Source organism: Lampetra planeri, unplaced genomic scaffold (genome assembly GCF_965212315.1).
Source record: "Lampetra planeri unplaced genomic scaffold, kcLamPlan1.2.h2 scaffold_2009, whole genome shotgun sequence".
NCBI classification, from domain to species: Eukaryota; Metazoa; Chordata; class Hyperoartia; order Petromyzontiformes; family Petromyzontidae; genus Lampetra; species Lampetra planeri.
The window spans coordinates 1-17,500 of record NW_027614764.1 but is presented as its reverse complement, the minus strand read 5'-3'; the positions used below and the strand labels follow the sequence as shown (position 1 = coordinate 17,500).

The following is a 17,500-nucleotide window of genomic DNA, read 5'->3' as shown; positions in this document are numbered from 1 at the left end:
GTGTTGTCGTGTGTGCGTCTGTGTGTGTGTCTCTGTGTGCGTCATGTGTGTGTGTGTGTGTGTGTGTCTGTGTGCGTGTCTGTGTGTGTGTGACTGTGTGTGTGTGTGCGTGCGTGTGTGTGCGTGCGTGTGTGTGCGTTGTCCTGTGTGCGTCGTGTGTGTGTGTGTGTGTCTGCGTGTGTGTGTCTGTGTGTGTGCGTCATGTGTGTGTGTCTGTGTGTGCGTCATGTGTGCGTCATGTGTGTCTGTGTCTTGTGTGTGTGTGACTGTGTGTATGTGTCGTGTCGTGTGTGTGTCTGCGTGTGTGTCTGCGTGTGTGCGTGTTGTCGTGTGTGCGTCTGTGTGTGTGTCTGTGTGCGTCGTGTGTGTGTGTGTCTGTGTGCGTGTCTGTGTGCGTGTCTGTGTGCGTGTCACTGTGTGTATGTGTCGTGTCGTGTGTCTGCGTGTGTGACTGCGTGTGTGTCTGCGTGTGTGACTGTGTGTCTGTGTGACTGTGTGTGACTGTGTGACTGTGTGTGTGACTGTGTGTGTGACTGTGTGTGACTGTGACTGTGTGTGACTGTGTGTGTGTGTCTGCGTGTGTGACTGTGTGTGTGTGTGTCTGTGTGACTGTGTGTCTGTGTGACTGTGTGTGACTGTGACTGTGTGTGACTGTGTGACTGTGTGTGTGACTGTGTGTGTGTGACTGTGTGTGTGACTGTGTGTGCGTCATGTGTGTGACTGTGTGTGACTGTGTGTGTGTGACTGTGTGTGTGTGACTGTGTGTGTGTGACTGTGTGTGTGTGTGTGTCGTCTCAGCTCGATCGTGAACATGCCGGGAGAGTCGACGCTTCGAAGAGACTTCCTGCGTCTGCAGAAGGAGAAGGTGACAACACACACTGTACACACACACAGACACAGTGACACACACAGACACAGTGACACACACACACAGTGACACACACACACACAGACACACTGACACACACACTGACACACACAGTCACACTCACACAGTGACACACACACACAGTGACACACACAGTGACACACACACAGTGACACACACACAGTGACACACACACAGTGACACAGTGACAACACACACACAGATTCACACACAGATTCACACACACAGATTCACACACAGACACAGTGACACACACACACACAGTGACACACACACAGTGACACAGTGACAACACACACACAGATTCACACACAGACACAGTGACACACACAGTGACACACACACACACAGACACACTGACACACACACTGACACACACAGTCACACTCACACAGTGACACACACACACAGTGACACACACACAGTGACACAGTGACAACACACACACAGATTCACACACACAGATTCACACACAGACACAATGACACACACACACAGTGACACACACACAGTGACAACACACACACAGATTCACACACACAGATTCACACACAGACACAGTGACACACACACACAGTGACACACACACAGTGACACAGTGACAACACACACACAGATTCACACACACAGATTCACACACACAGATTCACACACACAGATTCACACACACAGATTCACACACACAGATTCACACACACAGATTCACACGCAGAGATTCACACACAGACACACACAGACAGACACACAGACAGACACACAGACACACACACAGACACACACACAGTGACACACACAGTGACACGCACACACACACACACTGACACACACACAGTGACACACACACAGTGACACAGTGACAACACACACACAGATTCACACGCAGAGATTCACACACAGACACACACAGACAGACACACAGACACAGACACACACACAGTGACACACACAGTGACACGCACACACACAGACACACACACATACACACATAGTGACACACAGTGACACACACAGACACACACACAACAACAACAACCGCCATTCGCCACTAAGTGGCGGTGACGTCACCACGACGCTTGTGCCAGGCCATGTGCACGTGAAGTGTCGAACGGCCGCTGGCAGGAGGTCACGGGGCAGACCCAGCAGGTGCCACGGGTCGACTGACCGAGATGACCGAGACACAAACACACAGAGACACACACACACAGTGACACACACACACAGTGACACACACAGAGACACACACATACAGTGACACACACACAGACACACAGTGACACACACACAGACACACAGTGACACACACACAGACACACACACAGTCACACCGTGACACACCGTGACGCTACACCACCCCCCCCCCCCCCCCGTTAGGAGAACTTCGAGGCCCAGCGGCGGCAGCAGCAGCTGATGCTGTGACACACACACAGTGACACACACAGACACACACAGTGACACACACACAGACACACACACAGTCACACCGTGACACACCGTGACACACCGTGACGCTACACCACCCCCCCCCCCCCCCCGTTAGGAGAACTCCGAAGCCCAGCGGCGGCAGCAGCAGCTGATGCTGTGACACACACACAGTGACACACACACAGTGACACACACACAGTGACACACACACAGTGACACACACCGTGACACACCGTGACGCTACACCACCCCCCCCACCCCCCGTTAGGAGAACTCCGAGGCCCAGCGGCAGCAGCAGCAGCTGATGCAGGCGGCGCAGGAGCGGCACAAGCAGCAGCAGATGCTGTGACACACACACAGTGACACACACACAGTGACACACACACAGTGACACACACACACACAGTGACACACACACAGTGACACACACACACACAGTGACACACACACAGTGACACACACACAGTGACACACACACACACAGTGACACACACACAGTGACACACACACACACAGTGACACACACCGTGACACACCGTGACGCTACACCACCCCCCCCCCCTCCCGTTAGGAGAACTCCGAGGCTCAGCGGCGGCAGCAGCAGCTGATGCTGTGACACACACACAGTGACACACACACAGTGACACACACCGTGACACACACCGTGACGCTACACCACCCCCCCCCCCCGTTAGGAGAACTCCGAGGCACAGCGGCGGCAGCAGCAGCTGATGCAGGCGGCGCAGGAGCGACACAAGCAGCAGCAGATGCTGTGACACACACAGACACACACAGTGACACACACACAGTGACACACACACAGTGACACACACACAGTGACACACACCGTGACACACCATGACGCTACACCACCCCCCCCCCCCCCCCCGTTAGGAGAACTCCGAGGCACAGCGGCGGCAGCAGCAGCTGATGCAGGCGGCGCAGGAGCGGCACAAGCAGCAGCAGATGCTGTGACACACACAGACACACACAGTGACACACACACAGTGACACACACACAGTGACACACACACAGTGACACACACCGTGACACACCATGACGCTACACCACCCCCCCCCCCCCCCCGTTAGGAGAACTCCGAGGCACAGCGGCGGCAGCAGCAGCTGATGCAGGCGGCGCAGGAGCGGCACAAGCAGCAGCAGATGCTGTGACACACACAGACACACACAGTGACACACACACAGTGACACACACACAGTGAGACACACACACCGTGACACACCGTGACACACCGTGACGCTACACCACCCCCCCCCCCCCCCCCCCGTTAGGAGAACTCCGAGGCCCAGCGGCGGCAGCAGCAGCTGATGCAGGCGGCGCAGGAGCGGCACAAGCAGCAGCAGATGCTGGCCGAGCGGCACAAGCGCATCGAGCAGGAGCGCGAGCAGCGCAGACGCCTCGAGGAGGTGAGAGCGAGGGGGGGCTCGGGAGGGGGGGCTCGGGGGGGGGGGGTGCACGAGGGGGGGGGGCGCTGTGACCAGCGCTACAGGCTCTGTGACGCAGTCTGTGGTAGTAGAGTCTAGTGCAGTCTCTGTAGGGTGGTGGTCTTAACTAGTCGTCGTCCCCACGACACCCCCCCCCTCCCCCCTCGAGACCCCCTCCCCTCCCCCCAAGACCCCCTCCCCTCCCCCCAAGACCCCTCCCTCCCCCCCCCCTCCCCCCTCGAGACCCCCTACCCCCCTCCCCCCAAGACCCCTCCCCCTCCCTCCCCCCCCTCTCCCCTCGAGACCCCCTACCCCCTCCCCCCAAGACCCCTCCCCCTCCCTCCCCCCACCTCCCCCCCCCTCCCCCCCCTTCCCCCCCCCTCCCCCCTCGAGACCCCCTCCCCCCCCCTCCCCCTCCCTCCCCCCCCTCCCCCCTCGAGACCCCCTACCCCCTCCCCCCAAGACCCCTCCCCCCCCCTCCCCCTCCCTCCCTCCCCTCCCCCCTCGAGACCCCCTCCCCTCCCCCCAAGACCCCTCCCCCTCCCTCCCCCTCCCTCCCCCCCCTCCCCCCTCGAGACCCCCTCCCCTCCCCCCAAGACCCCTCCCCCCCCCTCCCCCCCCCCTCCCCCCCCCAGGGCCATGTTTGTTTGTGTTGTGCCATTGTCACTGCCCATAGCCACCGTTGTCTGTCCTCGAGTGATCACGTGTTGCTGGTGATTGTAATCACGTGATTGTAGTCACGTGTTGCTGGTGATTGTAATCACGTGATTGTAGTCACGTGTGCTGGTGATTGTAATCACGTGTGCTTGATTGTAATCTCGAGTGTAATCTCGTGTGTGTGTGTGTGCCATTGTGTTGACCTATCACCGAGTGTGTGAGCGCTGATTGTGATCACGTTTGTGCGCGCTGATTGTAATCAATCACGTTTGTGCGCGCGCTGACTGTTATCACGTGTGTCTGTGCTGAGCTAATCACCGCGTGATTGTGATCATGGCGCGCGCGCGTGATTGTGATCATGGCGTCCGTGCTACGCGTCCCTTCCGCTCCACTCCATTCCTCGCTCCGTCTCCGTTCCCGCTTCCATCGAAGCCACTCCCGCTCGTGGTTTTCCCGTGTCCACGTCAATCCAACTCTCCCGGTTCCTCCTCCTCCTCCTCCTCGATCCGCTTGCGCGTTTTCCCTCTGCCCGCTCCGTTGGGAAAGTTTCCGTCCAGATTTTCCACGCCTTAGAATTATTCACGCAATCGATTTTGAATCGGCGCTCGATCGGCGCTCGAACAACATCGGCGCGCGCGCGTCGAACACGTCGGATTTGATCCGTGCCTCGCTCGAGACGGTAAATCTAGCTGTGACGGTGCCACCTTCTTGGTTCTTTCGGTAAAGTCGTCACGTAGAAGGGAAATAATGAAATGATAAAAATAAAACACAACGCAATACAATTCTCACGACGTTTCGGCCACAACGCAAGCAGCCGTCCTCAGGTGAAGAACAGGTCTGTCGGAACGACAGCGTCTGAATGAACGACAGCGTCTGAATGAGCACCACCAGGCTTGGCAGCGTACATTTAAGCTGGGTTCGAGGGGGAAGGGCGCCTTGACAAAGGAATTTGCATATCAAGAGGAATTTAGCATATTTATGGGAAATGCAGATATGGGATTAGTGCTACTTGTGGAAGACTTGTGTTGCCTCCGAAACGTCGTGATTTTTATTATTTTATTTCTATCACACTGGTCAACACACTTTTTCTGACGTCAGGTATTCCAACGGTGTTAAGGTAATTTTGGCGGGTGCCGATTCCAAATCTGGCATCAGTTTTTGTCCATCACATCAGGTTTTTGAGAGATCAAATATTGCATTTTCAATAAAAACTGCGGAAGAAAAATATTAAATAAATGTGGATATCTACATAAAATGATATTACAAACAAACTATCCTCAAAACACAGCACCGTATTTTAACACTAAAGCAGTCACTGACTGGCAACAACTTGCAATCTTAAGTGACAGAGTCAATTTCGGGTAAAATCAATGAGAATGGGGTATGCCGACAGCATAAAAATGAGATGTGACAGAGCAAATCTGATTTGGAATCGGCACCCTGAAATTAGTCTAAAACAGCTGCAAAAGTCCAGGCCAGAAATTATTTTTTTTTTTGTGACCAGTGTTATTATACCATTGGAACCTCATTTGCCAGTTAAAAAAAACCATAATTGTTTTTTTTACCCTTCTGTCTGGCAACAAAACTGACACCTTTTTTTTACGCCTTTTGGCGTCATCTGGTCCAACCCATGTGAGACTAGGCTCTAAGGAAAGCCGTCTCGGGTGTGGACCAATCAACTTCAAGGACAGTGCAAACATTATCAGAGTTGTGTTTTTTGTTTGCATTATGACCGCAGGTATTGTGGTCAATGCAAACATGACTCCTTGTAAAAAAGGTGTCAGTTTTGTTGCCAGATAGAAGGGTAAAAAAACAATTATCATTTTTTTACTGGCAAATGAGGTTCCAATGGTGTAAATGCTTAATCCGAGCTCTCATACTCCGATGGTGCATTGCCTTTGAGTTGTGCGCCTTTTGGCGTCATCTGGTCCAACCCATGTGAGTCTAGGCTCTAAGGAAAGCTGTCTCGGGTGTGGACCAATCAACTTCAAGGACAGTGCACATACATTATCAGAGTTGTGTTTTTTGTTTGCATTACGACCGCAGGTATTTTTATTTCAAAAATATTTTTTTACCCACGTGACTTCACCGAAAAACCTTACGCGTGTGTATCGATGGTTCATCCGCTCTGTCGCCATCGGCGCCCCGTCTCTCGACGATGCCGACGTTGCCGGTTCGAATCGCGGCCACGTTTTAGTCGGCAGCCCTGGTAAATGCCAGCGGGCGCGTGCGCCGCGTTGGGGAGTCGGTTTAGTGGCGCGGCGTAGAGCCCGAGTGGGCACCACGGGAGTTGAGTGGATGCGGTGTACGCGCGCGCGCCACGGAGCGTGTCCACGCACCGTACACACACACACACACACGGTGTGTACACACACACACAGCGTGTACACACACACACACACGGCGTGTACACACACACGGCGTGTACACACACAGCGTGTACACACACACAGCGTGTACACACACACACACAGCGTGTACACACACACACACGGCGTGTACACACACACACACGGCGTGTACACACACAGCGTGTACACACACACGGCGTGTACACACGTACACACACACGGCGTGTACACACGCACACACACACACGGCGTACACACGCACACACACACAGCGTGCACACACACACAGCGTGCACACACACACGGCGTGTACACACGCACACACACACAGCGTACACACGCACACACACACAGCGTGTACACACACACACAGCGTGTACACACACACACAGCGTGTACACACACACACACAGCGTGTACACACACACGGCGTGTACACACGCACACACACACAGCGTACACACACACACACGGCGTGTACACACACACACACGGCGTGTACACACACAGCGTGTACACACACACGGCGTGTACACACGTACACACACACGGCGTGTACACACGCACACACACACGGCGTACACACGCACACACACACAGCGTACACACACACACAGCGTGCACACACACACGGCGTGTACACACGCACACACACACAGCGTACACACGCACACACACACAGCGTGTACACACACACACAGCGTGTACACACACACACACACAGCGTGTACACACACACACACAGCGTGTACACACACACGGCGTGTACACACGCACACACACACAGCGTACACACACACACACAGCGTACACACACACACACACAGCGTGTACACACACACACACACAGCGTGTACACACACCACACACACAGCGTACACACACACAGCGTGTACACACACACACACACAGCGTGTGTACACACACACACACTGCGTGTACACACACACACACACACAGCGTGTACACACACACACCCAGCGTGTACACACACACACACAGCGTGTACACACACACACACAGCGTGTACACACACACACACAGCGTGTACACACACACACACACAGCGTGTACACACCACACACAGCGTGTACACACACACACCCAGCGTGTACACACACACACACAGCGTGTACACACACACACCCAGCGTGTACACACACACACACAGCGTGTACACACACACACACACAGCGTGTACACACACACACACAGCGTGCACACACACACACACAGCGTGTACACACACACACACAGCGTGTACACACACACACACACACAGCGTGTACACACACACACACCACGTGTACACACACACGGCGTGTACACACGCACACACACACAGCGTACACACGCACACACACACACAGCGTACACACACACACACAGCGTGTACACACACACACACACAGCGTACACACGCACACACACACACAGCGTACACACACACACACAGCGTGTACACACACACACACACAGCGTGTACACACACACACACACACAGCGTGTACACACACACACACCACGTGTACACACACACGGCGTGGTGGTGACGGTGGTGGTGGTGTAGAGGCAGCGGCGCGATCGGGAGCTGCGCCGGGAGCAGCAGCGGCGCGACGAGGAGCTGTACACACACACACACCGCGTGTACACACCACGTGTACACACCACGTGTACACACCACGTGTACACACCACGTGTACACACCACGTGTACACACCACGTGTACACACCGCGTGTACACACCACGTGTACACACCACGTGTACACACACACACACACCGCGTGTACACACCACGTGTACACACCACGTGTACACACACACACACACCGCGTGTACACACCGCGTGTACACACCACGTGTACACACCACGTGTACACACCACGTGTACACACCACGTGTACACACACACACACACCGCGTGTACACACCGCGTGTACACACCGCGTGTACACACCGCGTGTACACACCACGTGTACACACCACGTGTACACACCGCGTGTACACACCACGTGTACACACCACGTGTACACACACACACACACGGCGCGTGGTGACGGTGGTGGTGACGGTGTAGAGGCAGCGGCGCGATCGGGAGCTGCGCCGGGAGCAGCAGCGGCGCGACGAGGAGCTGCGCCGGATGGAGTTGGAGCGCCGGCGTCGAGAGGAGGAGGAGCGCCGCATCGCCGAGCGCGAGCAGCAGGTCCGGCCGGGCTCACCGACTCGAAGGGTCATAGGGTCGTAGGGTCACAGGGTCATTGGGTCATTGGCTCACCGGGCCATAGGGTCACCAGGTCATAGAGTCACAGGGTCATAGGGTCACGGGCGTGGGGCTTAACGGTGGGGGTCATAGGGTCACCGGGTCATAGAGTCACATGGTCATAGAGTCACCGGGTCATAGGGTCATAGGGTCACCGGCTTACCGGGTCATAGGGTCACCGGGTCATAGAGTCACATGGTCATAGAGTCACCGGGTCATAGGGTCACCGGGTCATAGGGTCATAGAGTCACCAGGTCATAGGGTCACCGGCTCACCAGGTCATAGGGTCACAGGGTCATAGGGTCACCGGCTGACGAGCGAGCGCGTGACTGTGTGTGAGTGCGTGCGCCGACGGCGAGATGTTGACAACCTTTCCTGCGGTACGGGAGGTCGTGGTGGGGGTTCAACCGCAGCGCCGCGTGACGCCTGCTGCTGCAGCTGCAGCTGCTGCTGCTGCTGCTGCTGCAGCTGCTGCTGCTGCAGCTGCAGCTGCTGCTGCTGCTGCAGCTGCAGCTGCTGCTGCTGCTGCAGCTGCTGCTGCTGCTGCTGCAGCTGCTGCTGCTGCAGCTGCTGCTGCTGCTGCTGCGCAGCTGCTGCTGCTGCAGCTGCTGCTGCTGCTGCTGCTGCAGTTGCTGCAGCTGCTGCTGCTGCTGCAGCTGCTGCTGCTGCAGCTGCTGCTGCTGCTGCAGCTGCTACTGCTGCTGCAGCTGCTGCTGCTGCAGTTGCTGCTGCTGCTGCAGCTGCTGCTGCTGCTGCAGCAGCTGCTGCACACCCCACGTGGTTTGAGCCTCTCTCCCGCCTCTCTCCCTGTGCTCACGTGGATTTTATTCTCTCGTCGTGGGGGGGGGGGGGGTCACTGGATGCGGCGCGCCGGCACGAACCGAAGGCGTTTGGGTTGCGGTGGTGGTGGTGGTGGTGGCGGCGGTGGTGGTGGCGGTGGTTGGTGGTGGTGGTGGTGGTGGGCGCTTGTGGTGGCGGTGGTGATGGTGGTGGTGGTGTGGTTGTGGTGGTGATGGCGGTGGTGGTGGTGGTGGCGGCGGTGGTGGTGGCGGGTGGTGGTGGTGGTGGCGGTGGTGGCGGGTGACAACGTGACGGCTCTCACTGTGCACTGCCTCTGTCTCTCCCTCCCTCTCCTCCTCCTTCTCCTGCTGCACTGCCTGCCATGGATTCATTCTGTGTGTGTCTGTCTGTCTCTGTGTGTCTGTGTGTGTCTGTGTGTGTGTGTGTGTGTCTGTCTGTCTCTGTGTGTCTGTGTGTCTCTGTGTGTCTGTCTCTGTGTGTCTGTGTGTGTGTCTGTGTGTGTGTGTCTGTCTGTCTGTCTCTGTGTGTCTGTGTGTCTCTGTGTGTCTGTCTCTGTGTGTCTGTGTCTCTGTGTGTGTGTGTGTGTGTCTCTGTGTGTGTGTGTCTGTCTGTCTCTGTGTGTCTGTCTCTGTGTGTGTGTGTGTCTCTGTGTGTGTGTGTGTCTGTCTGTCTCTGTGTGTCTGTCTCTGTGTGTCTGTGTGTGTGTGTGTGTGTGTCTGTCTGTCTCTGTGTGTCTGTGTGTCTCTGTGTGTCTGTCTCTGTGTGTCTGTGTGTCTCTGTGTGTGTGTGTGTGTGTCTCTGTGTGTGTGTGTGTTGTCTGTCTCTGTGTGTCTGTCTCTGTGTGTGTGTGTGTCTCTGTGTGTGTGTGTGTCTGTCTGTCTCTGTGTGTCTGTCTCTGTGTGTCTGTGTGTCTCTGTGTGTCTCTTTGCGTCCCCGTGTCTCTCTGTGTGTCTCTGTCTCTCGCCTGCTCTTGTCTGTCTCCTGTACTGGCCCGTGGTGTCTCTGTGTGTCTCTGTGTGTCTCTGTGTGTCTCTGTCTGTCTCTGTGTGTCTCTGTGTGTCTCTGTCTGTCTCTGTCTGTCTCTGTCTGTCTCTGTGTGTCTCTGTATGTCTCTGTCTGTCTCTGTGTGTCTCTGTGTCTCTGTGTGTCTCTGTGTGTCTCTGTGTGTCTCTGTGTGTCTCTGTGTGTCTCTGTGTGTCTCTGTGTGTCTCTGTGTGTCTCTGTGTGTCTCTGTGTGTGTCTGTGTCTCTGTGTCTCTGTCTGTCTCTGTCTGTCTCTGTCTGTCTCCTGTCCACCTCCGTTGTCCGTGTCTTCGCTGTTTTGTTTACTTTGAATGACTGGCACCCGGCTGGTGTACGCCACAACCACAACAACCACAACCACCGCAACAACCACAACCACCACCGCAACAACAACCATCACCGCAACAACAACCACCACCACCGCAACAACCACAACCACCACTGCAACAACAACCACCACCGCAACCACAACCACCACCGCAACAACCACAACCACCACCGCAACAACCACAACCACCATCGCAACAACCACAACCACCACCGCAACAACCACCACCGCAACCACCACCACTGCAACAACAACCACCCACCGCAACAACCACCACCACCGCAACAACCACAACCACCACCGCAACAACAACCACCACCACCACCCGCAACAACCACAACCACCACCGCAACAACCACCACCACCACTGCAACAACAACCACCACCGCAACAACCACCACCACCGCAACAACCACAACCACCACCGCAACAACAACCACCACCACCGCAACAACCACAACCACCACCGCAACAACCACCACCACCGCAACAACCACAACCACCACCGCAACAACCACAACCACCACCGCAACAACCATCACCACCGCAACAACCACCACCACAACCACCACCACTGTCACCACCGTACGTGCTCACCGGTGTGACTCGGTGTCACGTGGCGTGGTGTCGCGTGGTGTGCCGTGGCACGGTTGTGGCGTGACGTGCCGTGGCACGGTGTGGTTTGGCGTTCCGTCGTGTTGCGTGTTACGTGGCGTGCCGCGGCGTGGTGTGTTACGTGGCGTGGCGCGGCGTGGTGTCGCGTGGTGTGCCGTGGCACGGTGTGGTTTGGCGTGCCGCGGCGTGGTGTCACGTGCCCTGGCGTGGCACGGTGTGCCGTGGCGTGGCGTGCCGCCGCCCGCCGCCAGGAGTACATTCGGAGGCAGCTAGAAGAGGAGCAGAGGCAGCTGGAGATCCTGCAGCAGCAGCTGCTGCACGAGCAGGCGCTACTGCTGGTAACGCACTCGCGCACACACGCTGCGTGTACTCACAGCGTGTGTACACAGTGTGCACTCACAGTGTGTGTACACACACAGTGTGTGTATACACACACTGTGTGAGTACACACACACTGTGTGTGTGTACTCACACGGCGTGTACACACACAGCGTGTACTCACACGCCGTGTACTCACACGCCGTGTACTCACACGCCGTGTACTCACACGCCGTGTACTCACACGCCGTGTACACACACGGCGTGTACTCACACGGCGTGTACTCACACGGCGTGTGTACACACACGGCGTTGTACACACACGGCGTGTACACACACGGCGTGTACACACACGGCGTGTACACACACGGCGTGTACTCACACGGCATGTACTCACACGGCGTGTACTCACACGGCGTGTACACACACGGTGTGTGTGTATATAGTGCATACGCACACAGCGCGCGCGTAGTGTATATAGTGCGCACGCCGCGTACTCTCCCCGGCTGCGCCGCCGCCGCCACCAGCCCCCCACCGCCCCCCCACCACCACCGCCACCACCCGCCACCCGCCACCGCCCCCCACCACCGCCACCCGCCCCCCACCACCGCCACCACCACCCGCCACCACCGCCACCACCCCGCCACCCGCCACCGCCCCCCGCCACCCGCCACCCGCCCCCCCACCACCACCACCACCACCCGCCACCCGCCACACGCCCCCCACCACCGCCACCGCCCCCCCACCACCGCCACCACCACCCGCCACCCACCGCCACCGCCACCAGCCCGCCCCCCACCACCGCCACCGCCACCGCCCCCCACCACCCGCCACCACCACCCGCCACCCGCCACCGCCCCCCGCCACCGCCCCCCCACCACCCGCCACCACCACCGCCACCCGCCCCCCACCACCGCCACCAGCCACCCGCCACCCGCCACCCGCCCCCCGCCGCCGCCACCAGCCACCCGCCCCCCACCACCGCCACCACCACCGCCACCCCGCCCCCCACCACCGCCAGCCACCACCACCCGCCACCCGCCACCGCCCCCCGCCACCGCCACCGCCCCCCCACCACCGCCACCGCCCCCCACCACCGCCACCACCACCACCGCCGCCCCACCACCACGCACCGCCCCCCCGCCACCGCCACCGCCACCGCCACCACCAACCGCCACCCGCCCCCCGCCACCGCCCCCGCCACCCGCCACCGCCCCCCACCACCGCCACCGCCCCCCCACCGCCACCACCGCCACCACCGCCACCACCGCCACCCGCCACCCGCCACCGCCCCCCACCACCGCCACCACCACCACCGCCACCCGCCCCCCACCGCCACCACCGCCACCACCGCCACCACCGCCACCACCGCCACCACCACCACCGCCACCTGCCCCCACCACCGCCACCGCCCCCACCGCCACCCGCCCCCCACCACCCGCCACCGCCCCCCCACCGCCACCACCGCCACCACCCGCCACCGCCACCCGCCACCGCCCCCCACCACCGCCACCGCCCCCCCCACCCACCGCCACCACCACCACCGCCACCGCCCCCCACCGCCGCCACCGCCCCCCACCGCCACCACCCGCCACCACCGCCACCACCGCCACCGCCACCCGCCACCGCCCCCCACCACCGCCACCACCACCACCACCACCCGCCACCCGCCCCGCCACCGCCACCGCCACCACCGCCACCACCGCCACCACCACCACCACCCGCCACCGCCCCCCACCACCGCCACCGCCACCGCCCCCCCCACCCCCACCACCACCACCACCACCACCGCCACCCGCCACCGCCCCCCACCACCGCCACCACCGCCACCACCGCCACCACCGCCACCACCCGCCACCATCGCCACCACCCCCCCCCCGTCAGCATCTCTCCTCTGCCGCCCTCTGCGCTCCTCCTGTTCCACCCCGCACGGCCCCGGGGTCACCGGGCACGCCGGGGGTCACCGGGCACGCCGGGGGTCACCGGGCACGCCGGGGGTCACCGGGCACGCAGTGTGTGTGTGTGTGTGTGCGCGCGTGTGTGTGTCTGGTTGGGTGTTCGTGTGTGCGTGGGTCTGGATGGGTGTTCGTGTGTGTGTGTGTACGTGGCGCGTACCGAGTGTGTGGTTTTCCATGTGTGCGCTGTGTGTGTTTAGTGTGTGTTTAGTGTGATGTGTTTAGTGTGTGTGTGTGTGTGTGTTTAGTGTGATGTGTTTAGTGTGTGTGTGTGTGTTTAGTGTGTGTGTGTGTGTTTAGTGTGATGTGTTTAGTGTGTGTGTGTGTTTAGTGTGTGTGTGTACACCAAAGTGCGTGCGTCAAAGGTGGTGTCCCTTGCCTGTCCTGTGGGTGTCAGGCGACGTGTACCACCACCACCACCACCACCGCCACCACCACCCACCTCGTACACCACCACCCACCGCCACCACCACCGCCACCACCACCTCGTACACCACCATCACCACCACCTCGTACACCACCACCACCGCCACCACCTCGTACACCACCACCACCTCGTACACCACCACCACCACCACCTTCACCACAATTGCCACCATCAACACCCGCCACCGCCGCTGCTAACACCACTATCACTATCACCACTACTGCCTTGACCGCCACCACCACCGCCACCACCACCACCACCACCACCGGATTCACCACCACCACCACCACCTTGACCAACACCACCACCGCCAATACCACCACCACCGCCTTTCACCAACACCACCTTCACCAACACCACCTTAACCACCACCACCACCGCCTTTCACCAATACCACCACCACCACCGACTTCACCACCACCACCACCACCTTTCACCACCAGCACCTTTCACCACCACCACCTTTCACCACCACCGACTTCACCACCACCTTTACCACCACCACCACCACCTTCACCACCACCACCACCACCGACTTCACCACCACCACCACCTTTCACCAGCACCACCACCTTCACACCACCACCACCACCCTTCACCACCACCACCACCACCGCCTTCCGCCACCACCACCACCACCACCACCTTTCACCACCAGCACCTTTCACCACCACCGACTTCACCACCACCTTCACCACCACCACCTTCACCACCACCACCACCACCAGCCTTCCGCCACCACCACCACCACCTTTCACCACCGACTTCACCAGCACCACCTTTCACCACCACCACCACCACCTTCACCACCACCTTTCACCACCACCACCTTCACCACCACCACCACCCGCTCACGGTGCCGTACGCGCGCCGTGCCTTGCCGCCCGCCACGCCGTCATCCCGCGTGTCGCCCCCCCCGCCCCCCCCCGCCCCCCCCCCCGCCCCCCCCCCCCCGCCCCGCCCCCCAGGAGTACAAGCGCAAGCAGATGGAGGAGCAGCTTCAGGCCGAGAAGCTGCACCGGCGCCTGCAGCAGGAGCAGGCCTACCTCAAGCAGCTGCAGCAGGTGCAGGGCGGTGGTGGTGGCGGTGGCGGCGGAGGCGGCGTCGGCAAGGCAACCGGTGCGGCGGCGCCGGCCACCACCGTGGCGGCGGCTGCGGCGGCGGCAGCTGCGGCCCACGCCAATCAGCAGCAGCAGCTGCAGCAGCAGCAGCAGCAGCAGCTGTATCACTACCAGAACCACAACCCCAGCGAGAAGCCAGCGTGGGCCAGAGAGGTGCGTGACATCGCGCGTGTGTGAGAGTGTGGGTGGGTGGGTGGGTGAGTGGGTGAGTGGGTGGGTGGGTGAGTGGGTGAGTGGGTGGGTGGGTGAGTGGGGTGGGTGAGTGGGTGGGTGGGTGAGTGGGTGGGTGAGTGGGTGGGTGAGTGGGTGAGTGAGTGGGTGAGTGGGTGGGTGGGTGAGGTGGGTGGGTGGTGGGTGGGTGAGTGGGTGGGTGGGTGGGTGAGTGGGTGAGTGGTGGGTGGGTGAGTGGGTGGGTGAGTGGGTGGTGGGTGAGTGGGGTGGGTGAGTGGGTGGGTGAGTGGGTGAGTGAGTGGGTGAGTGGGTGGGTGGGTGAGTGGGTGGGTGGGTGGGTGAGTGGGTGGGTGGGTGGGTGGGTGAGTGGGTGGGTGGGTGGGTGAGTGGGTGGGTGGGTAGTGGGTGGTGGTGGGTGAGTGGGTGGGTGGGTGGGTGAGTGGGTGAGTGGGTGGGTGGGTGAGGTGGGTGGTGGAGTGGGTGGGTGAGTGGGTGGGTGGGTGGGTGAGTGGGTGGGTGGGGAGTGGGTGGGTGGAGTGGGTGAGTGGGTGGTGGGTGGGAGTGGGTGGTGGGTGGGTGAGTGGGTGGGTGGGGTGTGAGTGGGTGGTGGTGGGTGGGTGAGGTGGGTGAGGTGGGTGGGTGGGGTGAGTGGGTGGGTGGGTGAGGTGGGTGGGTGAGTGGGTGGGGTGGGTGGGTGGTGTGGGTGAGTGGGGGGTGGGTGGTGGTGGGTGAGGTGGGTGGGTGGGTGATGGGTGGGTGGGTGGGTGGGTGGGGAGTGGGGGGTGGGGTGAGTGGGTGTGGGTGGGTGTGGGTGGGTGGGTGGGTGGGTGGGTGTGTGGGTGGGTGAGTGGGTGGGTGGGTGGGGTGGTGGAGTGGGTGGGTGTGTGGGGTGGGGTGGTGGGGTGGGTGGGGTGGGGGGGGTGTGGTGTGTGGGGGTGGTGGGGTGGGGTGTGGTGGTGGGTGGGTGGGGGTGGTGTGGGGTGGGTGTGGTGGGTGGGTGGGTGGTGGGTGGGGGTGTGTGTGGGGTGGTGTGTGGGTGTGTGGTGGTAGTTGGTTGTGGTTATAGTGGTGTGTTTAGCCAGTTGTGGTGTTAGCGGTGTGCGTGTTATAGCCGGCTGCGGTGTTAGCCGTCATCTCGGCAGTCAACTCGCGGCACGTGCTGCCGGCAGCGGCAAGCGAGCCCTCCCGCACCTCAAGGCCCCCGACGTGCACCCAGCCTGGCACGAGCGCGGCGGTGCCGTCGCTCGGTGGCGAACGCTGGTCGTTGTCCACGATAGCGCCGTGCGCGCCGCGTGTATCCGTCACGCGTGTGTCCGTCACGCGTGTGTCCGTCACGTGTGTCCGTCACGTGTGTCAGTCACGTGTGTCAGTCACGTGTATCCGTCACGCGTGTGTCCGTCACGTGTGTCCGTCACGTCAGTCACGTGTGTGTCCGTCACGTGTATCCGTCACGCGTGTGTCCGTCACGTGTGTCAGTCACGCGTGTGTCCGTCGTGTGTGTCCGTCGTGTGTGTTGTCACGCATGTGTCCGTCACGTGTGCGTGTGTCGTCACGTGTGCGTGTGTCCGTCACGTGTGCGTGTGTCCGTCACGTGTGCGTGTGTCCGTCACGTGTGTGTGTGTCCGTCACGTGTGTGTGTGTCCGGTCACGTGCGTGTGTCCGTCACGTGTGTGTGTGTCCGTCACGTGTGTGTGTGTCCGTCACGTGTATGTGTCG

At 60.1% G+C, this 17,500-nt stretch overlaps 1 protein-coding gene and 1 long non-coding RNA gene across 4 annotated transcripts in view; both read left to right on the top strand.

The window, feature by feature from the left end:
• Window positions 1-3,192, top strand: part of LOC144740264 (uncharacterized) — a 3,715-nt gene extending 523 nt beyond the window's left edge. The window contains exons 2-3 of one of the 3 annotated variants that reach the window (XR_013589600.1): window positions 799-865; window positions 3,007-3,192. This is a non-coding gene — a long non-coding RNA (uncharacterized LOC144740264). The other 2 variants (XR_013589598.1, XR_013589599.1) reach the window with 2 other exon arrangements.
• Window positions 3,193-8,694: 5,502 nt separating this feature from the next.
• LOC144740263 (uncharacterized) lies at window positions 8,695-17,031 on the top strand (the record flags this gene model as incomplete). The annotated part of the gene is made up of 4 exons (XM_078623134.1): window positions 8,695-8,969; window positions 12,044-12,130; window positions 15,461-15,786; window positions 16,954-17,031. Coding segments are annotated over exons 1-4 (554 nt in total), but the record flags the coding sequence as incomplete, so codon positions are not given.
• Between the last annotated feature and the right edge of the window lie 469 nt (window positions 17,032-17,500).